This window comes from Euphorbia lathyris, chromosome 9, assembly GCF_963576675.1.
Source record: "Euphorbia lathyris chromosome 9, ddEupLath1.1, whole genome shotgun sequence".
Lineage (NCBI taxonomy): Eukaryota > Viridiplantae > Streptophyta > Magnoliopsida > Malpighiales > Euphorbiaceae > Euphorbia > Euphorbia lathyris.
In genome coordinates, this window is record NC_088918.1 from 6,321,355 (window position 1) to 6,347,445 (window position 26,091).

The window sequence follows — 26,091 nt, forward strand, 5'->3', positions numbered from 1 at the left end:
TTCTTAAACTAAACTTGGAAGAGTTAAGAAACCCCCAAAATTCATAAGTTAAACGTGTAGGAATTAGAAATCTCCGTTGGATAAAGAGACAAACCCTAAACTCTCAAAGTGAAATTTTTATTTTAGATTGATAAAGATTAGATACAACTTAATAAGATTGGTTATTTATACACCATAAACCGTAATATTAAAACTACATAAAACCTAATAAACTGACTAGCTAAAGAAAAAGTTAAAGGGCTAAAATGGAATAAGGATAAATGGATGACAAGCTTGTAAATACACTAATGGCAATAGTTGTCATAAAGTAGTGGCATTATTATAAATAGTACGAAGTTAGAGAGAAAGTGGGCGTGCGTGAAAATAATTGTCTAGAACAACAAAATTGACCCTGCTGAATTTGACAGCTCATACAATGTATACCAACATGTCATATGGATTACAATAGAGAAGCAGAATCTTCCAATTTGGAACGACACAACTTGTGGATTCTTGACGTGGGATCCTTACACGATATGTGGGTAATTCCACACACCATGTGAACTCTATGTTCTTTACAATTTGTCATCTCTTTCGCTCGACATGTCAGCCCTTTGACCCGAATTCTAGTACAGAAATGGCCTATGGACACGGTCGTTTACCGTCATTAGCCACGTTTGCCCGAGCGTGGCCAAAAGGGCATTAGAGTCGGTTTTTACATATAACCGACTCTAATACCATATGTTTTGGCCACGATTGTTATGAAAAAACCATGACTACAGGGTTCTTTAGCCACGTTCTTTCGTAACAACCGACTCTAATGCCCTGATCATTAGAGTTGGTTGTAGAAGAACCGTGGCTAATGATAAAAGCATTGGAGTCGGTTGTGGAAACAACCGACTCCAATGCTCTAATTATTAGAGTCTGTTGTTTTGCAACCGTGGCTAATGTTAATTATATTAGAGTCGGTTGTTTGTATTACTGTAATTAACGGTAAACAAGATTTGTTATCCTGTCATTTACCTTAATCGAAATTGATCCTGATGTACTACTAAAATTAAATGCAAAATCAATAAAAAAAATGTACACAAATATAGGATAATTAATTAATATGCTATATATATACAATCTTTGATTCAATATTCAAAGTATTTTCAAGTATTTAACCAACTGTATATTAATGTGAACACAAAAAAACTAAGATATACTAGTATCTATCATACTCTCTCTACAACATGCTAATGTCAAAATGACTATATTTCTTTGTTTACTTTGATAAGTCACCAATCTAAAAGGCTAGGGAATGCCGATCCAAGATTTGACTGAACCTCCTCTACTCAAATAACTAAAGGTGGCCCTTATATTCAGTCCTCTTGACTGCCAAATTCACCATAAACCCAATGTTAGATAGATATATCCACTGAAAACTGTGCTATTCAAGAATTCATAATGAATTAATTATACCTGCTCTGGTCAGTGTAATTGGCCTCTGTTAATCTGATTTTGTCATTAGATGCTGGATCGTTGTTCAGGGCGTCAAACAGAAAACTAAAAGGTTCCACGGATGGAAAATTGAAATTATCTGCAAGAACAACAAGTTAATCACAGTAACATACTAAACACTCTTTCCAAATTGCTAACCTTCCGATACTTTTAGTGCATCCATGGCATATGCAAAATAGGACTGATTGCCCATGGTGTTCCGAGCTGCTTGCAACCCTGCAAGTCGCCTCCTCTGAAATTCAAGAACTTGCTCCTGCTCTTCTATGAGTTGCTTCCTCAGCAACCTTGATGTCTCATGCCCCTTGGAACTAAAACAAGTATATATATAATTTAGATTATGTTGAAACTTCATCGACAAACAGTAAAGATAACTACATCAACAAACATTAAAGATAACTTCATATCGGGATTAGATTTACTGTTGAAAAATGTATTCTTCTAGTTTTAATATACTGGAAGTATAGTAGAAAAGCAAACTCACATGAATGAAGCTCAACATCCATATCTACATAGTGAGGAGGGAAATACATTGGAGTCTCAGTTCTTTCCTGATACTTTCTGCACCAAAAAAGTATTCCAGCGTAAATTATGAACTTTTGTATTCAAATTCAATTCGACATCAGTTAATTGCTGCATTAACTTGTAAAGTACTATCATTATAATTAATCTAATATAAAAATGCAATAACATAAAGCCATTTGGTTTTAGGATAACAACATTTTTCAGTGACTGTTGTTACCTATCAATTAGCTTAGATTTTTCCCATATAAGGCTTCACCAGAACCTGAGCACCACAAACAAAATGAGGGTTCCCTTTAGCCAGAATCGTCTTCACAGTGTATGAACTATAAAATGTTACGAAGCCAAACATCCTTTTCTGCTGGCAGGGGATTCTAACATCCTCAACTGGTCCAAATTTGCAGCAAATATAAATGACAGTCAATAAAACTATTTGCAACCATTCAGATATCAATAGTACAGTAAAAAACCGTAAGTGTTTCGGAAACACAATTACTTGAAATAGTTAGAAACATCATCTTCATTGAAGGTGCTCTCAGCTAGAAAGGTCAGATATATTTGTCTAGAACCACTGACAATCAGTCCAGGATCATTCCTATCACCACGATTCTCTGAGTATTTCGGATAATCTGCAGCAAGAATTAAAACATGCTGAGGTCTGGTATTCAAATTGAGAAACAATCTAGTTAAACACTTGAAAATAAACACAATATATTTTATCCATCATTTTAAGTGGTAGGTCCTATTTGCAATCTTACATCATTCATCACTTTGATGTTGGCAGATTACAAAGACGTAAACATCAAATCTTTCACAAGGAAATATACTTACAATAAATATTAAATTATAAAATGTCATCTTCTTTGTTACAACTCCATTAATTTAATTAAAATAATAATAACAATAAGCAAATACAATAGATAATTATGAACTGATTAATAAAAAATTATGTATGTTTCTTTAGCTTGAATGCGCATCTACTAAGAGAATGTCCGTGCAACGTAGATGCTAAAAAGTGACACGGGGAAACGCTATTTCTAAAACATGACCTTAGTAAAATAACTTTGAAACCACAATGGATACGGACACGAAACGTAGAAAAGCTATTAAAGGGGAGTGTCCGTGCAACATAACAATTATAATTACAGAAAAGTTCTGATGTGATCTCTATCCAACATAAAATGAATTATACAAAAGAAAATTGCAGCACATAAAATAAGGATAAAATGAAGAATGATCTACACAAATGGCTATATATAGTGCTTTACTGAGTTCCTGAATTGCAACAGATGAATCACAAGAAATAGTATATATAATCAGGAAAAGATGCTCACTAAGAAATAGTATATTAATCAGGAAAAGATATATCAACAAAATTGCAAGCAGAGAGCAACAATTCAAGCTAGCTAGTAAAGCTGAAGATGTATCAGCGAAATTGTACAGCAGTAGCACAAATAGAATGAACAGAATCTGCATGTTAAAATTGCAACAGAGGTATCAAACACACATATTAGCAATTTAGCTTCCAACACCGAAGCAATTTGGGGAACATAATTAAGACAAAATTCAAACCTTTTACAGTCCCACTCTTCCAACTCAATCAATTATATCACTAAGTATTCTACTTAAGACTGTTATTAACACCTAATTAAGGCTTCAATTCAGCTTCTATGTAGATTAGGTACTCCAAGTCAAATTGTGTAATATTAGTACATTTAATCAACTAATTTTGTTAATTGATATAAGATTAAAGCTTAAGTAGGTAATTAAGATTAAAGCTTAAGTAGGTAATTAAGATTAAAGAATATATGGTTGTTAATATATAAAGGTCTTGGAGGATTCCCAGCAAGCAATTGCTATATGACAAGTTATAGCAGAGAAATAAATAACTAGCCTATCACTGGTCTGCAATCCACAAAAGAACAAAAAGAAACCGCACCTAATCCCAAACTTGAGGACAACCAGAATTAATTCCTCATGAATTAATTAGCTATTGATTTTCTAAGACACTATAACTACATTATTAGAGGAATTCCAAAATTAAAGTCTAAGCAAAGTAAAAGAATTCAAGCACATAGAAGATATAGAGAATATGAGAGGAAGTTGTATATTCATTGAAAAGTAGAACGATATAAATAGCAGTACAGTCCTAGAATATTGAAAGAGATAAACTAAGATATTAGTTACAACAGAAAGATTTAATAGCTAATTTACAGCTATTAAATAACAGATCCTTATCACGCCCCCTCAAAATGGTCAGCCAAGAAGAAAGACCGATTTTGCGAACCAAGGAGACAAAGGTGGATCGTGGTAGAGGCTTTGTAAGAGCATCAGCCAGCTGATCATTGGTAGAGATATATGAGACACGTAGAGCTCCCGATTGCACATTTTCACGGACAAAGTGATAATCCAGAGCCAAATGCTTCATTTTAGAGTGAAAAACTGGATTGGCAGTGACATAGGTAGCACCGGCATTATCACAATAGATGACAGGAACAGAAAACAACTTCAGTTCTTGAAACAAGTTACGCAGCCATAAGACTTCAACTGTTGCACTGGCTACAACACGAAATTTTGCCTCAGTAGAGGAGCGAGCTCGGGTTCGTTGCTTCTTTGAAGCCCAAGAAATTGGGTTTTTACCGAGATAGACAATATAGGAAGTGGTAGAAATGTAATCATCTTGATCACGAGCCCAATCCGCATCCGAGAAGGCATGAATGGTAAGCGGGGACTGTTTGTGTAGAACAATACCCATGTCTGATGTGCCATTTAAATAACGAAGGAGACGCTTGAGAGCTTGCATATGTTCATCTGTGGGATGATGCATATATTGTGTTAACTTATTGACAGTAAATGCAACATCAGGCCGGGTGATACCGAGATATTGTAAACTGCCAATTAAAGCACGATAGGCAGTAGGATCAGGCAATAAAGTTCCCTCCAATGTCAGAGGAGGATGAGTGGCTTGAGGTGTTGCTACAGGTTTTGCATCAGCCATGTTTGCCTTACATAAGATGTCAGAAATGTACTTCCTTTGGCTCAGAAATAATCCTACAGAATGTGGAAGTACCTCAACACCAAGAAAATATGAGAGATTGCCCAAATCCTTAAGAGAAAATCTAGAAGATATTTTGGTGATGAAAGCTTCAAGAGAAGGAGCAGAGTTGCTGGTCATAATTATATCATCGACATAGACCACTAGATAAATAGTGTCTCTATTGGAGTGAAAGATGAACAATGAGGAGTCTGAAATTGCATTTTGAAATCCCAAAGATAGAAGAAAGTGTCTCAGTTCTTGGTACCAAGCCCGAGGAGCCTGCTTAAGACCGTAGAGTGCTTTGTTTAACTTGCACACATGAGTTGGATTCTGAGCATCGATGTATCCAGGTGGCTGAATAGTAAAAACTTCATCAGTAAGTGTACCCTGCAAAAAAGCATTGTTAATATCAAGTTGACGCAAAGGCCATCCTTGACTTACTGCAATAGAGACTATAAGGCGAATGGTGGCTGGTTTAACAACGGGACTAAAGGTTTCATTGTAATCAAGTCCAGGTCTTTGATTAAAACCACGGGCTACAAGTCTTGCTTTGTACTGAATAATTTTCCCACAAGAGTCTCTCTTAATACGAAAAACCCATCGACAGCCAACAATATTTTTAGAGGGGGAAGGAGGTACGAGAGTCCATGTACTGTTTCGAACCAAGGCAGTAAATTCTTCATCCATTTCTTTTCTCCACACTGGGATTTTAAGAGCTTGGGCAATGGTTTTTGGAAGAGTTTCAGAATCAGCAAGGTGAACATGAAGATTGAGTTTTGAGATTGGTTTACGAATGTTGTTTTGAAGACGAGTGGTCATAGAATGAGATGGGGGAGACGGGGAAGATGGCGGAGATAGATTTGGAGATAATTGGGAGGGAATGGGGGAGAGTTATCTGAGTGAATAGGGGAAGAGGTTGATGTGGTAGCAGATTGGGAAGGCGAGGGAGTAGGGGAAGAGGGTGTTGTGGCAGCAGATTGGGAGGGCAAGGGAGTAAGGGAGGAGGTTAATGTGGCAGCAGATTGGGAGGCCGAGATAGGGGTATTAAGATGAGGAGAGGAATTAATAGCGGAAGGTGAAGTCTGTGAAGATGTGGGAGACATAGGAGAAGAGAAAGACAAGGTACGGGAAGGAGATGGAGATATAGAGGAGGGAGTAAGGGGAAGAGAGATAGGACACCAGCTATTTAGAACTGTGGTGGGTGATGGTAATGGTGATGCAAAATCAGCAAAGGGAAATTTATGTTCTACGAAAAGAATATGTCGGGAAGTATAGATTTTATGGGTTTTGGGATCAAGGCAATACTAGGCACTCTGTGTGGGAGAGTAGCTGACAAAGATACAGGGAAGAGATTTAGAATCAAGCTTATGATTAGCGTATGATTTTAGCCAATGATAGCAAAGACACCCAAAACTACGTAATTTATGGTAATTTGGCAATTTGCCGAAAAGCTTGAGATAAGGAGAGGCATTTTGTAAAGTTGGGGTTGGAAGACGATTGATAAGGTAGACAGCGGTGGAGCAGGCATTAGTCCAATATTTTAGTGGCATGGAGGAATGCATTAAAAGGGATAGGCAAGTTTCAATAATGTGTCTGTGTCGTCTTTCCGAGTAACCATTATGTTGAGGGGTATATGGAGGGGTTGTAAGGTAAGAAATACCATCAGTAGCGAGATAATTTTTAAGGGCTTCATACTCACCACCATTATCAGAGTAGAGTGTAATAAGGGGAAGTTGGAAAAATTTCTCAACAAGTGCTTTGTATCGAATAAAGACATTATAAGTGTCTGATTTTAGCTTCAAGGGATAGAACCATATATATTTAGTAAAATGATCAACAAAAATAAGATAATATTTGTAACCATCATGTGAGAGAATTGGAGAGGTCCATAGATCAGTATAGACATATTGAAGAGGAGCAGTAGAGGAAATAGTAGAAACAGAAAAAGGAAGTTGGTGACTTTTATTGCAAGAACAAGAATTACAATCTAAAGTGGATATGCGAGAAACATTTAAATAATTTGTAGAGACAAGATGCTTGAATATTTTGAGAGAGGGATGCCCTAATCGATGATGCCAATCTAGGGAGGTGGCTTTAATGCTTGTGAAAACTTGAGGTGAGCTGGACTGAATTTCATAAACTCCAGACTTAACTGGACCTTGAAAGAGAGACATCCCTGTGTTGATATCCTTCACACAGAAACAATTTGGTAAGAATTCAATGGAGGCATTATTATCAGCACAAAGTTGAGAGATAAAGATGATATTTCTTGAAATAGACGGAACACACAGAACATTATCAAGTTTGATAGGAGAGGAGGAATGAGGAAAGAGAAGAGAGCCAGTATGAGAGATTTTTAAACCTGTACCATCGCCGATAATAAGCTCTTCGGTACCGTCATAGGGAGCATGAAGAGCAAGATTTTGAAGATCATTGGTGACATGATGAGAGGCACCACTGTCAATCAGCCATGTGGAAGGAGATGAGCTAGGCAAGTGCGCAGTATGAGCTTGTGGAGAATTAGATGTGTAACCTGATGAAGCAGCTCTAGTGTTGAAGAAGGAGAATGAAGGTGGTGTAGCATTTGGAAATTGCTGATTAAACAGGTGACATCGAGACACAACATGGCCTTGTGCGCTGCACCATTGGCATTTACCCAAGAAGGGACGAGGTTGTCTGGTTGAATTAGGACGTGGAGTTGGAAGTATTCCAGGAGTAGTGGGACGTCTGTAGTTGCGATGTTGAGGACGAGCAGAGGCTGCAAAGGCAGTAGCAGGAAGAGAGGAATCATGGTGATTTTGCTTGATGGTGAGTTCTCGGGTGATTAATTTTTGGTGCAATTCTTCAAAGGATATTGGAGTATCCCGGGCATTGACTGATTCAACAATTAAGGTGTATGGTGTATCAAGACCAACCAGAATTCGATTAACAATATCCTCATGCTCAATGGTTTTTCCTAAAGCAGCAAGTTGATCTGTGCAGGCTTTAATATTCTGCATATACTCTGTAATGGTGCCTGTTCCTTTGGAAATTCTGTGAAACTGACCCTTCAATTGCTTGATGTGGCCCCTACTAGGTTTTGCATATGTATTTGCAAGGATATCCTAGAGATCCTTGGTAGTTTTGGCTTGAGAGATTAAGGGGATGGGAGTTTGAGACAGGGAACCAACTAGGGCACCAAATAGGAGTTTATCCTGTCTGTGCCAAAATCGCAGTTCAGGATTTAGGGTTTCAACTTCATTAACAATTACGGTAGAGGGAGGGGAAGGAAAAGTTCCGTCAACAAATTTGTATAGATCATGCCCTATAAGTATGGCTTGAATTTGTAGTTTCCATGAGAGGTATGTGGTGGGGGTAAGCTTAATAGTATTTGGAATGGTTATGAAAGTGAAAGGCTTGGTTGGATCATCATTGTTTGAGATGTGAGAAGAGGGATTTTGATTTGCCATGGAAATTGTGTGAGAAGAAACAGGAAAAAGAGAAGGAGAGTTGGCAAAGATAAGAAGGGGATCGAAGATCTCTGATACCATATAGAGAATATGAGAGGAAGTTGTATATTCATTGAAAAGTAGAACGATATAAATAGCAGTACAGTCCTAGAATATTGAAAGAGATAAACTAAGATATTAGTTACAACAGAAAGATTTAATAGCTAATTTACAGCTATTAAATAACAGATAATATTAGAGGATATTAACAAAACTAATCCTTATCAGAAGATACTTATTCTGATGCTCATTTATCATTTTTGCAAACACACTGTTGATGTTATCATCTCTATCCCACTTTAGATGTTTCACATACCTCTTGAAATCACTCTTCTTCTATAAACCGCAAATTACAAATTAACATGTTAGGCAAGCAATTTTCAGAGTTGGTTCGTACATAAGAAAAACAACAGTAGTACTTCAAACACGTTTTACAAGCTTAACAATTAATTAACAAAATGGAAGAACTCTATCAACAGCAAATCCATTTTAGGAAGAACTCTATCAACGCAAACCCATTTTAGGGAAGAACTCCATCAACATTTGCAGCCAAAGTTCTCCCTCTTCTACTACCACCTATAGCCTAGAAAAGTACTCCATTTAGGGCAGAACTCTATCAACCACAAACCCAACAAACACGAATGACAAGCAAACCCAGCAAAAGAAAGCACAAACAGTAACCATAAACGAAAAACAAAAACGAAATTTACCTCTTTTCTGTTGAGTTTGCACAGTGACGAATGATAAGACAAAAACCAAGCGCAAAAACCCAGTAAAATCGAACAAAACATCAAACCAAACAAGAATGAACGAAACTTTAAAGGAGAAACGAGGAATGTAGTTTGCGCAAAAGAGAAAGGAAAAGTGTCGTTCGTGGTTCGCGCAAAGGAGAAAGGAGAAATAGGGTTGGTACTCTGTAATTTCTTCCCGCAAGAGGAGAAGAAAAGAAGCGCTAGATGGTTTCTTAAAAGTGGGTCTTTAGAGTCGGTTATATACATAACCGACTCTAAAAAGAATCATTGGCGTCAGTTTATAAAGAACCAACGCCAATGATAGTAATTAGGGTCGGTTCTTTGTGAACCGACCCTAATTATTAGGGTTATTAGCGTCGCTTATAAAGAACCGACGCTAATGACAGTAATTAGGGTCGGTTCAATGTGAGCCGACCCTAATTATTAGGGTCATTGGTGTCGGTTCTTTCAATAGCCGACGCCAATAACCCTCTGAAACACGGCACATTTTATTTATGAGTTTTAGAGTCGGTTATTTTAAATAACCGACTCTAATAACCTTTAGCTACGGTTCCTATTAACAATCGTGACCAATAAGGCGTAGCTATAGGTCATTTCTGTACTAGTGAACTACCCATTTTCACACATTTAGTAAACTTGATACCCTCATTAGCGTAATTAACTGGCACATTAAGTTTGTATTTAATTGTAAAATCTAACTTGATTAATATGTCATATTGGATAAATTTCTCTAAATTTGTTCAAAACAACTCAATTTTACTTTTGTAGTTCAAATCTAGCAAACATATAAATAAATAAATTTACACATGGATGTGCAAAATAGCCCCCTTAGCAGACCAATGATGTATTTGACGCGTGGGTCACTTAGTTCAACCAAGTAACTAGAGTAGGTCGGACCAGATAATGTAATAAATAAAAATTAATAAAAATATATATTAATATATATATAATTAGTTTAAAGTTATTTTATAAATTTTATATATATGTGTATATATCATTGTAATAAAATAAAATAAAATTAATTATAAAAATAGAATTAATATTTAAATTTTTTTATCACAAAATAAAATATCAAATCACAATAAAATATATAAAATAATTAAATTACAATTAAAAAATTTAAAAATAAGATACGTCTAATATTTTAAGGGGAAAGTAAGAAAAAATATACGTGGATTATCCAATTTGCAAACAGAACCATGTCGTTTAAAAGTTTATAAATAAAGGTACGTGGTATGCATGGTTAGATGAACCGGACCAAACCGGTCAAGATAACAGTTCAGATAAAGCTATTTTCACTATTTTCTGATATAACTGAAAACCGAATATAACTGCTCAAAACCGGTCGGATTAATCGCAAACCGTTTGACCCAATGCCGGTTGAGCGATTTGATTCGGTTCGATTTTACTTATGTTTAAGTAAAACATAATTCTATTCTGCTGAAGAAAAAATATGTGGTTTTTTCAATTTACAAACATAACCATGTGGTTTAAAAGTTTATAACTAGATGTATTTGATATGTATGGTTATATGAACCGGACCTAACCGGTCAAGATAGCAATTCGAGTAAAGCTATTTTCACAATTTTGTGATATAACTGAAAACCGAATAGAACCGCTCAAAACCGGCCGGATTAACCGCAAACCGTTTGACCCAATTCCGATTGAACGGTCTGATTCGGGTTGATTTTACTTATATTTAAGTAAAACATAATTCAATTCTACTAAAGATGTGCCTCAGACCCTACTCTCTTCTTATAAGGAGGAGGTAATTACTACCCTGTTAGTTTCGATAATTAAAATTCATTTACTAACTTAATATATATATGTTAATTAATTAACTGGTTGAACCTGTAATATATTAGTGTTTTTTAATTTTTATTTACTATATTTATTTCATACTTTTAATATATTGAATTTTATATTTTATTTAAACTTTAAATTATATTATAAAATCTACATTCTACTGTTTTACTTTTTTTTGTTATATTTAAATTTTAATAATTAATAGTAATATTCTTCAAAAAAAATTAATTAATAATAATAACTATTAAAATAATATATATATATATATATATATATATATATTACAGTGCCTTCTATAGTTATTTTGTTGTTATTTTGTTTTGATAGACTAACCATTACATATATTAAAAAATATTTTTATTAGTGTATTTTTTTATATTAATTTTGTTACTATTTTACTATGTTACAATGTTAAATATGGATAAATATATCATTTTCAAAAGATTTTTTTGAACCGTGGTTAAATCTCCATTGAACCCTGGTTGAATTTCTAACTCTTGACTCTTTATTTTTTTTAGTTCTTGACCGGTCTGATTTTGACAACCATGGTGGTATGTTTTGTTTATAAAGCAAAGTACCGCAATCTATAGTATTAAATTTGATTGCACAACTGCAATTCGATTTTAGGATATGTGTTTTATCAATATATAAATGTATTATACATTTAATTGTAATCAAAATTTAACCGTATAATTTTAAATAATTTTAAATACTTTATTTACGTACCTCTATTTACAAACGTTTAGCACAAAACTCTATTTGACAATAGGGCAAACCACATTTTTTTTCTTTGTCCATATTTTAATACAATAAAATATAGTTCAACTTAAATAATGAATTAAACTAAGTCTATAACATAGTCCAAATTGTATTTACGAAACCATAATCGATTATTTTTTCCATATTTTTTTTTAATAACAGTCGAAAATATACTTTTCTAATTATTATTTTAACAAATAAAAACCCGTGGTAACCCACCCGGTTGGACCGACATGTCACATATTGACTACGGTTTTTATCGGGTTATTGCATTTTGAAAAGCCCGAAATGACATACCAGAGGCCCGTCTAGTTTCCGATCCGACCGGTTCAGGTTTAACAATACCACTTATGCATAACTAACTAATATGTATTTCTATATATGAAAATTTTATTTCTCAGGAATCAGTAATGATTTTGAAAATTTATATTCTAAAATACCAACCAAGGTTCACTATCACATTCAATGTTTTAAAAATGTCAACCAAGGTCAACCCATGTATTAAAAATGCCAACCAAGATGGTATATTTTATGATTTTGTATTAAATGAATAATTATCCCAATACGCCTATAAAACACAGACACACAAAAGCTTCCATTTCCTGACTTTCACATAGTTTCATTCCAGTGAAAAAAAATGAGAAAGAAGGTGAAACTTGCTTTCATAGAAAACAATTCAGCCAGAAAAGCAACATTCAAGAAGAGGAAGAAGGGTCTATTGAAGAAGATAAGTGAATTAACTACACTTTGTGATATTCAGGCGTGTGCAATAATATACAGCCCTTATGATTCTCGACCTGAGGTTTGGCGGTCGGAGTACGGCGTTCACCAAGTTGTTTCTCGCCTCACAATGATGCCGGAGATGGAGCAAAGCAAGAAAATGTTTAACCAGCAGAGCTTTCTCCGGCAACGAATCAACAAAGCACTTGAGCTATTAGATATGGATATTTCTGCTGTAATTTAGGAATATAATTGATTTGTAATTATCATGTTCACACATATATCTTGTGTATATATATCACATTATCAATGAATGGAAAGGCAAGGATTCTACCTTATCATGGTATCATGAGCCTAATTTCTTTCCTAAAAACTCTCTCCTAAAATTTCTCTCCCTAATCCCACCCAAATCTCTTCTTTCTCTCTTCCTCATTCTGCCGTTCTTCATCCCTAAAAACTCTACTGCCACCATGCCAAACAATGAACAAAACAATGGTGCCGCCGCCGCACCAACTCATCCGGCCCTCTCCATTATCAACATTACCTCCTTTATTCGTGATCCTCTCGAATCCGGCAAAGGCCTCTATACCACTTGGGCTGAACTTTTTAAAACACATGCCCGTGCTTTTCAAGTTCTTGATCATATCCTTCCTGAAACCGACGATAAATCGGAAACCTCTTCTTCGGTTATGAAAGCAAAGAATCCAGGTTTATGGTCTCGTGTTGATGCCATCGTGTTGCAATGGATTTATGGAACCATATCTTCAGACCTTCTCAACAGTATCATCGGACCAAATTTAACAGCCGCCGACGCTTGGAAACTCCTAGAACAACAATTCTCCGATAATAAAAATTCAAGAGCCCTTTATTTACAACAAGAACTGTCCAATGCTAGACTTGAAAATTTTGATGATATCTCTGCCTACTGCCAACATTTGAAGTCCCTCTCGGACCAATTAAGCAACGTCGGGGCTGCCGTATCCAACGATCGTCTCGTTCTTCAATTAATTTCGGGGCTCACTGACGCCTACGAGACAATCGGAACACAAATTCGCCACAATGACATTCTGCCCAATTTCACAAAGGCAATGTCCATGTTATTATTGGAAGAATCTGCCCGTAAAAAACGCACAGCCGCCACCGTCGGATCTGAAATTGCCGCCGTTACTATCGCCCAACAGTCCCCGTCGAATCAAGCTCCTCCATATTCAAATCACGTTCGGCCTTCTTTCCCTCAAAATTCTGGCGCTGCTCGCGGTGGCCGGGGTTATTATCGCCGTGGCAGAGGCGGACGGGGCAGAGACGGACGATGGCAGCAAAATAGCGGTCCTCGCTGGTCAGGGGCTGTTTCTTTACAACAGCCATGGGGGTACGGGCCATGGACTGGACAGGCGCCCCAATGGGCCTATCCCCCATGTCCTTATCCTTCTTGGCCCAATTCTTCACATGGTGCAACTCATGGTGCAACTCGCGGGCCTGTTTTTAATAACAATTCTTCTGCAGTCCAGCCAGGCATATTGGGAGCCCATCCGCAGGCCCATCTGGCCCAGTATTACACTCCAACAAACATTGAGGCGGCTATGCACACCTTGAAAATCACACCACCTGCAGAACCTTGGCATATGGACACCGGCGCCACTTCTCACATGAGCGGGGATGGAGGTAAACTCACATCTTATTTAAATAAGAGTCCTAACACGAGTATCGTAGTAGGTAATGGCACTTGTATTCCTGTTATCGGTCTTGGTAATGCATCCTTAAAAACAAACAACAAAACCCTAGAATTGAACAATGTTTTACATGCCCCTAGATTAATCAAAAACCTTATATCTGTGCGGAAATTTGCTATTGATAATAATGTGTCCGTTGAATTTGATCCTGTTGGTTTCTCTGTGAAGGACTTGCGCACGGGGATCCCTATTATGAGATGTAATAGCACCGGTGATTTATATCCAGTCACATCCTCCTCTTCAGAGTCTTCTTATGCTTTAAATGCTTCTGTTTTATCTCCTTCAGTTTGGCACAATAGATTGGGCCATCCTGGTCCTCAAATTTTAGACAATCTTCGAACTAATAATTTTATTTCTTGTCCTAAAAATGTTGATTTTTCTATTTGCAATTCTTGTGTGCTTGGGAAACATATTAAATTGCCTTTTTATGCTTCTAAAAATATGTCATCAATGCCGTTTGATATTATTCATAGTGATATATGGACATCTCCTGTTCTAAGTTCTAGTGGCTATAGATATTATGTTCTTTTCCTAGATGATTATTCTAATTTTCTGTGGACTTTTCCCTTAGCAAATAAATCTCAAGTTTTTTCTGTGTTCCTCACATTCCGAAATTACGTACGTACTCAATTTGAAAAAGATATCAAAACTTTTCAGTGTGATAATGGTGGTGAGTATAACAATAGTCATTTTCATGATTTTTTTAACAATAATGGTATGCAATTCCGTTTTTCATGTCCACATACTTCCTCCCAAAACGGTAAATCTGAACGAACGATTCGAACAATCAATAATATAATTCGCACTCTTCTAACACATGCTTCTTGCTCTCATTCTTTCTGGCCTCATGCTCTTGCTCATGCGACCTATCTTTTAAATATTCTCCCTCACAAAAATCTTAGTCTTCTTTCACCGACTCAAATTCTCTACAATCGTACTCCTTCTTATACTCACTTACGCACTTTCGGTTGTCTTTGTTACCCACTTGTCCTTTCTTCCTCTAGAAATAAACTTCAACCTAGGTCCTCTCCATGTGTGTTTCTTGGATATCCATCCAATCATCGAGGCTATAAGTGTTACGACATCTCCGCGCGGAAAATAATTATATCTCGTCACGTTATTTTCAATGAAAGCAAATTTCCATTTTCCACTCAACATGTCTCGGCCTCCCCTCCCATTTCTTCTATTTCCAACTCACCTACACAAACAACCCAACCCATTATTCCCTTCCCCACTAATGCGTCCACTCCTAACCAAAGCCCAGTTTCACCACGGCCCAACAGTCCCAACCCATCTTCCCAAAACAGCCCAGCACTTCCCCCTTCTCCTCTCGACAGTCCCTTTCCTTCTCCAATTCAACACGGCCCAAACACAAATTCCCCACAACAGCTCACCTCCCCACAACAGCCCACTTCCCCGCCTTCTCCCGATCCTATACACGCCAACCCAACCCAACCGACTCACCCTATGACAACCCGAGCTAAACTTGGAATTTTCAAACCCCAAAGAAAGCTCAACTTACACACCACCACTATTTCTCCTATTCCTTCTAATCCCTCACTTGCTTTACAAGACCCTAATTGGAAACAAGCCATGACTGAAGAATATAAGGCTCTTATTGAAAATAAGACGTGGGTCCTCGTACCCCGTCCTTCTAATGCTAATGTTCTTCGTAGTTGGTGGATTCTCAGGCACAAATTTAATGCAGATGGATCTTTTGAAAGATACAAAGCAAGACTTGTTGGAAATGGGGCGAATCAACTTGTTGGGGTAGACTGTGGTGATACTTTCAGTCCAGTTGTTAAGCCAGCAACAATTCGAGCTGTATTAAGTATTGCACTTTCTAAAGGTTGGCCACTACATCAGCTGGATGTAAAAAATGCTTTTCTTCATGGGGATCTTCATGAGACTGTTTATATGCATCAACCACTGGGATTTCGGGATCCCAACTATCCAGATCATGTATGCCTTCTTCAAAAGTCTCTTTATGGTCTCAAACAGGCACCACGGGCGTGGTACCAACGGTTTGCCTCTTTCTTGTCTACCATGGGTTTTTCTCACAGTAAATCTGATCATTCACTGTTTGTCTTTCGTCGGGGAGCAGAGATGGCATATCTACTCTTATATGTGGATGACATCGTTCTAGCTACTTCTTCCACTGCTCTACGAGAGTCAATTATCAACAAATTGAGTTCCGAATTTGCTATGAAAGATCTTGGCCCATTGAGTTATTTTTTAGGGATATCTGTCACTCGGAGCGCCGGCTCTCTTTTTCTGTCTCAAAAGAAGTATGCTACTGAGATCATTTCTAAAGCCGGTCTTTCTTCAGCAAATTCCTGTACAACACCTGTTGACACTAAGCAAAAACTGAGTGCTTCATCTGGTTCTGCTTATCATGATCCATCTGAGTATCGAAGTTTAGCTGGTGCATTACAGTATTTGACTCTCACTCGCCCAGACATCAGTTATGCTGTTCAGCAAGTCTGTTTATTCATGCACGATCCCAAAACGTCTCATATGGCAGCTATCAAGCGGATTCTTCGATATGTTAAAGGAACCCTGGAGTTCGGACTTACATTCACAACCTCTTCACTAGATTCCTTGGTCTCCTATACAGATGCAGATTGGGGGGGATGTCCTGACACTCGACGTTCTACTTCAGGATATTGTGTTTTCCTTGGTGACAATCTTCTGTCTTGGTCTGCTAAGCGGCAACCCACTTTATCTCGTTCTAGTGCTGAAGCAGAGTATCGTGGTGTTGCTAATGTCGTATCTGAAACTTGCTGGATTAGAAATCTTCTTCTTGAACTTCATTGCCCTATTAGTAAATCCACCTTGGTATATTGTGACAATGTGAGTGCAGTTTACCTCACTGGTAATCCTGTACAACACCAACGTACCAAGCATATTGAGATGGATATACATTTTGTTCGAGAAAAGGTTGCTAAAGGAGAGGTTAGGGTACTTCATGTTCCTTCTCGTCATCAAATTGCAGATATTTTCACCAAAGGTCTACCACAAATTCTTTTCGACGACTTCCGCTCTAGTCTCAACGTTCGACCACCTCCCGTTTCGACTACGGGAGTGTATTAGATATGGATATTTCTGCTGTAATTTAGGAATATAATTGATTTGTAATTATCATGTTCACACATATATCTTGTGTATATATATCACATTATCAATGAATGGAAAGGCAAGGATTCTACCTTATCAATGATAAGGTAGAATCCTTGCCTTTCCATTCATTGATAATGTGATATATATACACAAGATATATGTGTGAACATGATAATTACAAATCAATTATATTCCTAAATTACAGCAGAAATATCCATATCTAATATGAGCAGCTGAGGAAGCAGAAAAAGGATAACCTGGAAATGGAGCTAACTCAGGCGATGTTCCATGGTCTCACCGGACAAAGCTTGATTTATCTGAACATGCTCGATTTGACTGATCTTCGATTGGTAATTGATCGAAAATTGATCGAGATAATCATGAGAATTGAAACCCTAACGGTTAATAATTCTTATGCCGGAGCGGCTTCGGTTACGGTGGTGGAAAATTCGGTTGCTCAAGGCGGTGCAGAAGGGACGGTGGTGGTGGCTGAGCCGCCAGTGACGGTGGGATTTGATGTGAATGGGGAGAGTGTGCAAAGGCAACCATGGACGTTTATGGATTTGGTTAACCCTCCAAACCAATTCCAGTTTGGTGGTGGCCCCGTCACCGATGGTGGAGAAGAGATGTTGCCGCCGTTTTGTGATCAGAACGAGGATAATCTCTGGTCCAGTGAGTTCTTTGGATATGGTGGAATGTGATCTTTTATTTTGTTGGAGTAATTTCATTTCCTGTTTGTCTGGTTTTACTATCTAATTTTTGTTAATTTAGTTTAGCATCAAGGGTAGAATTTGGTAAAAACCACACATTTTTAGTTTTTAAAGGGGCAAAAAGCATTTATTCAGTTTTTACATATTGATTTGAAATTTGCTGCCATCACAAGTCTATATCTGCTATTAGATGTAATTGTGATTAAAGTATTTGGTGTGAGAGTTTTGCTCAGATCGACTCTATTCGACTTGAATTTAATTTTTTTTTAACCCTCAACCTAAAGATGAATGAAAAATAAAACAAACATAACATATAATTTAGTAATTTTACATATTAAAAAGTACATTAATTATAAATGAATAGATAAAGTGAAAAAGCAAACATAAATATATATCTAATTTATGAAAAAATTTAACGGTAAATCTAAAAAAAAATTCCTATATACGTTCACGTATTATCAAATTGGTATCTAAAACAAATATCCAAATGGTGACTGAAATTTTTCGTTTTAATAAAACACAAGAATCTTTTAATCTGACACTGTAAAAATAATTGTTAACGAGCTAAAATAGAAAAAGTTGAAGACGTGAATTTGTTAGAATATCATGAAGTCTTTGAATTTTTCAATTTTAAAATCATCAACGTTTATTTTAATTTTAAGATATTTGTTAATAGTCTTATTTTAATTTGCTAATATTATTATCTAATTATTTAATTTGTGTTAATAGTCTTAATTTAGTTTAACATCATGGGTAGAATTTGGTAAAAGACATATTTTGAGCTTTTAAAGGTGTAAAAAGACATATATTTAGTTTATACAGACTGATTTGAAATTTTCACCCCAACACAAGTCGAATGGTTAATATAGGATTATTTGTTTGGTGGACCGATTTTACACATGTTGTGTAAAATATTTTTTTTTTACTAAATCGAACTTGTTCAAATTTTTTCCACATATATACGTGTTATAATCTGAGTGGTGAAGAACCAATTTTTAAATACCAATATAAAATTTCTCAAAATTAAGCTCATTGCGTTTAAAATTCTTAACATGTAAAAATATTATGTCTAATAGAAAAAAAATTGAATTTAGAGACACTACAACAAAATCAATTTTTAGTGGGGAAAATTTAGTGGGAGAAACTAATTCGCCACTGAATATGAGGCGTTTGTGGCGAAACTCGTCTTCACCATAAAAAGTGATTTTTTAATGGGGAAGTTGAAAACCGCCACAATAATTAATGCATTAGTGGAGGATTCATATATTCGCCATAAATAAAGCATTATATTATGGGGAATTTTGGATTCGCCACAAAAAGAAATATATTTTGTGGGGAATTTAATATTTTCCCCACAAAAGTTTGTGAAAAATGAGCGGCAATTTTAACCGCCTAAACAAACGAAATATATTTTAAATACTTAAATGGGTTAAGGTGCAAAAATACCCCTAACGTTTTGGGTGAGGAGCAATTTTACCCTTAATGTCTAAAATTGTATTTTTGTACCTTAACCCTACTTAAATGATATGTATATATATATTTATATATTTAATATAATCTTATAGAAACGTGATTATTTCTCTCTTTCTCTCCATTGTAACCTAATTCATCTTCTAAAGGGATGCTATCGTTCAATGGTGATTCTGCATCTGCCTTCCTCCGATTTCACTGGCAGTTCTCCTTCAAATGGCAGCGGCTTCTGTTCTGTACGATTTTCCTTGAAGAATTCTTCCTATCAAACCTATAATCGTTCTATCCGAGCTTCAAAATCCACCTTCAACAAGGTAAATCGCTTTATTGTTTAGCAAACCTAAAGTTTTGATTTACTCTCGAATTCTCTGTCTATTTTAAAGTTATGGAGTTCCTCACACTCCTCTTTCAGTTTGCTTAATGGGTCATTTTGTTGCTTGCTCAAATGATCTCTTTTTCGGATTTGGAGCCCGAGGTTCTCTTTATCTATTTTGATTTCAGAATCAAACAAATGGCTTGGTTACTTGAGAAATTGATGACTTTTTTCCCTCTGGTTGCTGTGATGAATTTAGCTTTAAGTAGGGATCCTATTTTGGTTTGCTCTGTTTGCCTTTTGTGTTGCTGGATTGATTTAACTGTTTTTTTATAAGTCATTATTGACACTTTGAGGTTGTTTGGAATCCCCTTGGTGAATTAGCTTGAGGTTTTCATGACTTTATGTTCTGCACCGTGATGGATTTTTGTCACTCTAGAATTTATGTGATTGTGTTTGGATGTAATTATATCCCGTGGGTTCATTTATTATGGCTCTAGTTCAAAATGATTGGTTAAACTATGTACAAGAAATTTTTGAATTGAAATGGTAAGTGTAGGTGATGAAGAAGAATGACTCTTATTTCTTAATCCCTGAAACAAACTTTAGGGGTTTTGAGAGTTTGAATCTAATGGTTTTAGCATTCAATTCTATTGAAATAGCAATTAGTTTGCTTTGAACCTATATGAGTAATTTCATTAGTTTTTGTTCTATGGTCATGCCCCTAAACCAATGCCTCTTTGTTGAAAAATAAGATTGTGAACCCCTTGCCATATTGTCTTGTAGAGGCCGTATTAAGATTCCTAGATGAGAAGACTAAATCTCTTGTGTTGAGTTACTTGACAAAACTCAGTATCACTCTATAATACCCATCAATGCCATGACTTTCCATTCTTAATATATAAAAACCATCAACAATTGTTCATCTCCTCCAATTGTAATTAAATTGATGCAGTTTCATTAAGAAAGATTAATGGCTGCAACGTTTAAGCACGGAGATGAAGTTAGAGTTAAAGATGAGTTTGCAAGATCAATAAGCAGAGTTTGCAAGATCAATAAGCAGGTCTATGAGTAGGAATTTATCAGCTTCAAGAAACAGGAAAAGTTGGGTTTCAGGTAGAAGCAGTATAAGAGAAGTATGGGGTAATCAAGGAGATGTGTTTGGACGGAGTGAAAGAGATGAAGAAGACCTCAAATGGGCAGCAATAGAGAGGCTTCCAACTTATGATAGGCTAAGGAAAGGGATTTTGAAGCAGGTTTTAGATAATGGAATTGTTGATTATCAAGAGATTGATGTTACTAATCTTGGTATGCAAGATAAGAAACAACTTTTGGAGACTATCCTTCAAGTTGTTGAAGAGGATAATGAGAAGTTTCTGCTTCGACTTAGGGAAAGAACTGATAGGTTGCTTCAACTACTCTCATCATTTTTCTTTCAAACATTTTTGTCATTAACTCTGTTTGAAATACTGATCAATTTTTAAATCAATGAGGATAAAATTGCATTTTTAGTACTAAACATTTTTTAGGTGCAATTTTGCCCACATGGTTATGCTCTTAGTTCAGTTTTACCCTTTAATTTAAGAACTTTTGTCATTGATATGTTCAAAGTTACAGATGAATTATTCGTTGGTACTTTTGATCATGATTCACTTTAAAAGAGGCAAAACTGAAATAAGATGAATGTGAAATTGCACTCTCATAAACATTCAAAAACGTTACATGTACTTTTGACTCTTAATGCTTTAATTTTATTTTAAATGAGTTCTGAATTTATATTTTGAATTTGTTGATATTGACAGGGTAGGAATTGAGATTCCTAAGATTGAAGTTAGATTTGAGCATGTATCAGTAGAAGGGGATGCCTATGTTGGAACAAGAGCACTTCCTACTTTGGTGAATGCATCTTTGAATACAATATTAGAGGTACTTGTTATTTCATTATAGTTTAAATTGAACATATTTTCTTGTTTCACCAATTAGGTTGTATTTTCTTATTTCACCAATTATTGACATGTAGCTCTGTAATTTTTTTAAGGCATAATACTCATTAACATTACTTTTCAGGTAGCTTGGTCTCCATTTATTTGTAGAGGGAATTTGTGAATATGATCATGGAGTTGAGGTGTTGTGTCTCAACTGGTAACACATCTTGAACCACCACCGTTTGTGAGAGGTGAAATCCGGCCAAAGTTCTCCGAGCATGAGGTGGAGAAAAATAGTGTTTTTGCGCTTGGACTTCTTGTAGTTAAAACTAATTAGATACTTAAAGTGCAAGTATTTTGTATTGAAATTTTCAATTTTAAGTAAAGCAGTGCTTTAGTTGTTGATTACTATCATAATTTATGTTATATATACATTTACAATTTTTCATGATAATCCTGCTATCATTTCGAATACCATTTCAAATAAAATGTATTAAGAAAATATAAATAATTATTGCTCAAATTGTTTTTTGCATATTTATAAAATTAATACGGGTTACTGATCTGAATACAAAAGAAATTGATATTGGCTATTGCTGACAGATCAAAATTAATTCGCCACAACGAAGTTACTTTTTATGGGAAAAATTTGGCCACAAAAACATATCTTTTGCGGCATAATTTTTGCCATAGTAGATGTACCTTTTGTGGCGAACATGTGTTTTGTGGCGAGATTGATTTCCCTACTAAATATTAGCTATTTGTGTTGAATTCATTTTTTGCCATTATAGGTTTTAGTGGCGCACTTATTATGGCAAACTCAATATTTGCCACTAAAACCTATAGTGGCGAAAATTCGTTTGTGGGGAAAAAATTCCCCACAGAAAAGCTATTTTCTTGTAGTGAGAGGGCCTAATAGGCAAAAAAAAATTAGAAATTTGGATTTAAGAATGGCCTAATAAGCCAAAAAATGTAGAATTTTGGACTTACGGATGGTCTAATAGGCAAAAAAAATTACATTTTTTGACTTACAGAGGGCTTAAGAGTGCAATAAAATTAAAATTTTGCCTTTAGAGGACGGCCTGAGCCAATTTTAGGATGCTAATTCAGCACCCGATCTAAATTTCTTGGAGAATGGTGGGCCGAAACGAACACAATCTCAAACTTTGTGAAGACATAGGGCCCAAAACTACTTGTGGTCAAAGTGGTTTCGGCGACCGGAGAGGGACATGCCCCTTTTTGCATCGGCCCCTGCACAAGTCTATATCTGTTACTCAATGTAATTATGATGAAAATATTTGATGTGATAATTTTACCTTAATTCTGAGATAGAATCTATCAAGCTCGAATCTGAATTTGTTTTAACAGTCGGTCTAAAGATTTAAGAAAACAAAACATAATATGTAATTTAGTAATTTTACATATTAAAGCAGTACAAGTATAAATGAATAGATCGAAAGTACAACCTGATATGGTACTAAACTTGGATAAATTATATCCATGGCCACTAAACTTCAATTCTTAACAGTATGACCACTGAATTTTACACTTTTTAACCGGAGTAGAACAAAACAATAGGTACAGATAGGAGAAATGTTTCAGAGAATAATATTTCAAAAGTATATCAATCTGACAGTTCCATCATGTATATATAGAACTTGAATGGACATGTCTGTTCTCTAATGAACACGACTATTCATGAACGAACAAGACTGTTCATGAACTGACATGACTAATCATGAACGAATACAACTGTTCATGAACAAGGATGACTATTGGAATTTATATTAATTTCATTTATATATAAATTTTCCAACAATCCCCAACTTCGAACTCTACGTGGCGACGCTTTCTATCCGTATATTTCTTGTAATTGCTGGCTGCCGTCACAAGATTATCATGAACTTGCTTATGCACCTCCACCAAGCTGTTCACAAAAGTTTCTGCCTTCCCATGCACGCGCATCTTATCTGGCAATGGCACCAAATCAAGGGGACCTCGAGGAACAACAGAATAAACCACAACAAAAGGACTAACACCCGTACTGCGGTTAACAGCATGGTTGTGCGCAAACTCAGCTTTGCTCAACAATACATCCCATGTTTTAGCCTTGTCACCAATCAAACAACGCAACAAATTGCCTAAGGACCGATTCACAACTTCAGTTTGTCCATCAGTTTGAGGATGGTAGGCACTACTAAAATTCAATTGCGTATTACCATTTTCCACAAACTTCGCCAAAAATGACTAACAAATCGAGTGTCCCGGTCAGACACAATGGTTGTTGGCAAGCCGTGCAGCTTATAAACCTCTCGGAAGAACAATTGAGCTACTTGAACATCATCAGTTGTCTTTTTACAAGGAATAAAGTGTACCATTTTAGAAAAACGATCCACTACAACAAAAAATAGAATCATTACCCCGTTGTGTGCGCGGTAACCCCAACACAAAGTCCATACTGATGTTTGCCCACGGCTGTGTAGGAACAGGAAGTGGACGATACAACCCTGCATTAGTAGCTGTTCCCTTCGAAACTTGACACACACGACACCTTTGTACCAATTTCTCCACTTCTTTTCTGATAGAAGGCCAGAAGTAATTAGCCTGAACCAACTGCAAGGTACGATCCCGGCCCACATGACCTTCTCCGTGTATGACGATAACGGTTTAGGCTCTGATACCAACTGACGCAGCGGAATTAAACAGACTTTCGTCCTAAACGGTTGTTCGCGCACGAACAATGCTTAAAACCCTCAACGATCGTTGAATCGTGCACGACTAACGAAAATTGGAAAGAAAGAGAATAAACTCTGAAATTTTTATTAATCAATAACTGCCTTACATAAGGTGGGGGTCGAGCCTTTATATAGGCTGGCCAATAAAACCTAATCCGAAACCTAAAAGGAAAAGCAATAAAACAGGAAAATAACCGAAAGTGCGAAAAAAACACAAAATGCCGTTTTGAGGCCCTAAACGACCTCGGATGGCTAAAAAACACGTCCACCATAATTCTAATGAACACGACTATTCATGAACGAACAAGACTGTTCATGAACTGACACGACTAATCATGAACGAACACAACTGTTCATGAACAAGGATGACTATTGGAATTTATACTAATTTCATTTATATATAAATTTTCCAACAGTAATTGGACCTAATGAATTTGAACGAAAGGGCTCTTAGGTTTCATTTTCATTGATTTTATGTCTAAAAAGGTAAATTTAATTTTTTAATCTATTTTTATAAAATATACTGAAATTTATTTTTTACAATAAAATTGCAATGGATTCGGAAAATTGGGTACGACATACAAGGCTAGCTAGCTCCTTTCCATAGAAAGACTACTAGGCATCCCATAATCGTCTCGTTTGAACCGCCGGCCTCCTACTGAACACTACTAGACGTTAACGGTTTAATTGCATATCCTTTTAAGTTTCAAATACATTTGAAAACCTTTTATTTCTCGTTTTGAAAACCGTTTTAAGAATTTTAATTAATAGTCATTGAGGTTTAAGGAATCACCCATTTTAATTAATGATCGATATGTGCGGAAAGTAGTGTGGGAATTTAAAGTACGATAAAGTAAATTACAACAGTTATGAGATATATATATATATATATATATATATATATATATTCGCATAATAATGTAAAATTAATTCTAATATAATATATTATCTATATATCATTAGTTGTTATATTAAGCATCCGGTCTTCTATGTCACTCGGAAGACCCTCAATTCACATTTGGACACGTGTAGTGTGACCCCACATAATAATTAAAATAGTAGGGTCTCTTATAATATATGTGGATCCGTGTTACACGTGTCAAAATATATATAGGAGATCTTCTATTTGACATGGAGAACCGGATGCTTCTAATAATTTGTCATATATCATATACTAAGATAGGGACTAGATTCCCTCCCCCAAAAAACATTTTCTATACACATGCATATATATAAGAATATTTAAAGCATATATACATACTTTGAAACGTGAGTTTTGAAAACGGTTAGATTAAGATTGATTGTTTGGAAAACAAGCATTAATTATTACATAATCGAATTTAAAGCATTATTTATCCTCTAACCTATTCAAAATTGTATCATTTGACCATTGCCCTATCCCATTTGGTGAAATTTCACCTAATTTATATGAATATTTAACGAAATCGTTATCTCATTGATAAGTAACGATATTTTAACACTTAAACTTGAAACATGATATTTCTTAAATTAAAAAACAAATCAT

At 35.8% G+C, this 26,091-nt stretch overlaps 2 protein-coding genes and 2 long non-coding RNA genes across 6 annotated transcripts; 2 read left to right on the plus strand and 2 right to left on the minus strand.

Moving 5' to 3' along the window:
* Window positions 1–1,155: 1,155 nt before the first annotated feature.
* LOC136205316 (uncharacterized) lies at window positions 1,156–1,777 on the minus strand. The gene is made up of 3 exons (XR_010675895.1): window positions 1,621–1,777; window positions 1,444–1,561; window positions 1,156–1,356 (listed from the first exon to the last, which is right to left on the minus strand). It is a non-coding gene; the product is annotated as an uncharacterized lncRNA (long non-coding RNA).
* Window positions 1,778–1,963: 186 nt separating this feature from the next.
* On the minus strand, window positions 1,964–9,443 carry LOC136205219 (uncharacterized). Of its 2 annotated transcripts, none has more exons than XR_010675862.1 (4): window positions 9,237–9,443; window positions 2,498–2,630; window positions 2,222–2,266; window positions 1,964–2,040 (listed from the first exon to the last, which is right to left on the minus strand). It is a non-coding gene; the product is annotated as an uncharacterized lncRNA (long non-coding RNA). The 2 variants fall into 2 exon arrangements; XR_010675863.1 differs by having other exon boundaries at window positions 2,222–2,388.
* Window positions 9,444–12,480: 3,037 nt separating this feature from the next.
* Window positions 12,481–18,114, plus strand: LOC136207233 (agamous-like MADS-box protein AGL80). The gene is made up of 2 exons (XM_065998541.1): window positions 12,481–12,769; window positions 17,639–18,114. Exons 1-2 carry the CDS (start codon window positions 12,481–12,483, stop codon window positions 18,112–18,114), a joined length of 765 nt encoding a protein of 254 aa, XP_065854613.1.
* Window positions 18,115–19,735: 1,621 nt separating this feature from the next.
* LOC136206947 (pleiotropic drug resistance protein 2-like) lies at window positions 19,736–22,309 on the plus strand. 2 transcript variants are annotated; one of them, XR_010676485.1, is made up of 3 exons: window positions 19,736–19,907; window positions 21,709–21,832; window positions 21,974–22,309. XR_010676485.1 is itself a non-coding variant. In XM_065998155.1 (3 exons), the coding sequence occupies exons 1-3, from the start codon at window positions 20,974–20,976 to the stop codon at window positions 22,010–22,012; spliced, it is 501 nt and encodes a 166-aa protein (XP_065854227.1). In that variant the 5' UTR covers window positions 20,733–20,973; the 3' UTR covers window positions 22,013–22,309. The 2 variants fall into 2 exon arrangements, 1 of the variants encoding a protein (XP_065854227.1); XM_065998155.1 differs by lacking the exon at window positions 19,736–19,907 and adding an exon at window positions 20,733–21,311.
* The last annotated feature ends 3,782 nt before the right edge of the window (window positions 22,310–26,091 follow it).

What these genes read in the sequence shown, in the direction of transcription:
- LOC136207233 (XM_065998541.1), top strand. Translation starts at nt 12,481, where the DNA reads ATGAGAAAGAAGGTGAAACTTGCTTTCATAGAAAACAATTCAGCCAGA. An exon ending in GCAACGAATCAACAAAGCAC is followed by an intron (nt 12,770 to 17,638) that starts TTGAGCTATTAG and finishes TCCATATCTAAT; the next exon opens with ATGAGCAGCTGAGGAAGCAG.
- LOC136206947 (XM_065998155.1), top strand. Translation starts at nt 20,974, where the DNA reads ATGAGTAGGAATTTATCAGCTTCAAGAAACAGGAAAAGTTGGGTTTCA. An exon ending in CTTAGGGAAAGAACTGATAG is followed by an intron (nt 21,312 to 21,708) that starts GTTGCTTCAACT and finishes TGATATTGACAG; the next exon opens with GGTAGGAATTGAGATTCCTA. An exon ending in CTTTGAATACAATATTAGAG is followed by an intron (nt 21,833 to 21,973) that starts GTACTTGTTATT and finishes ATTACTTTTCAG; the next exon opens with GTAGCTTGGTCTCCATTTAT.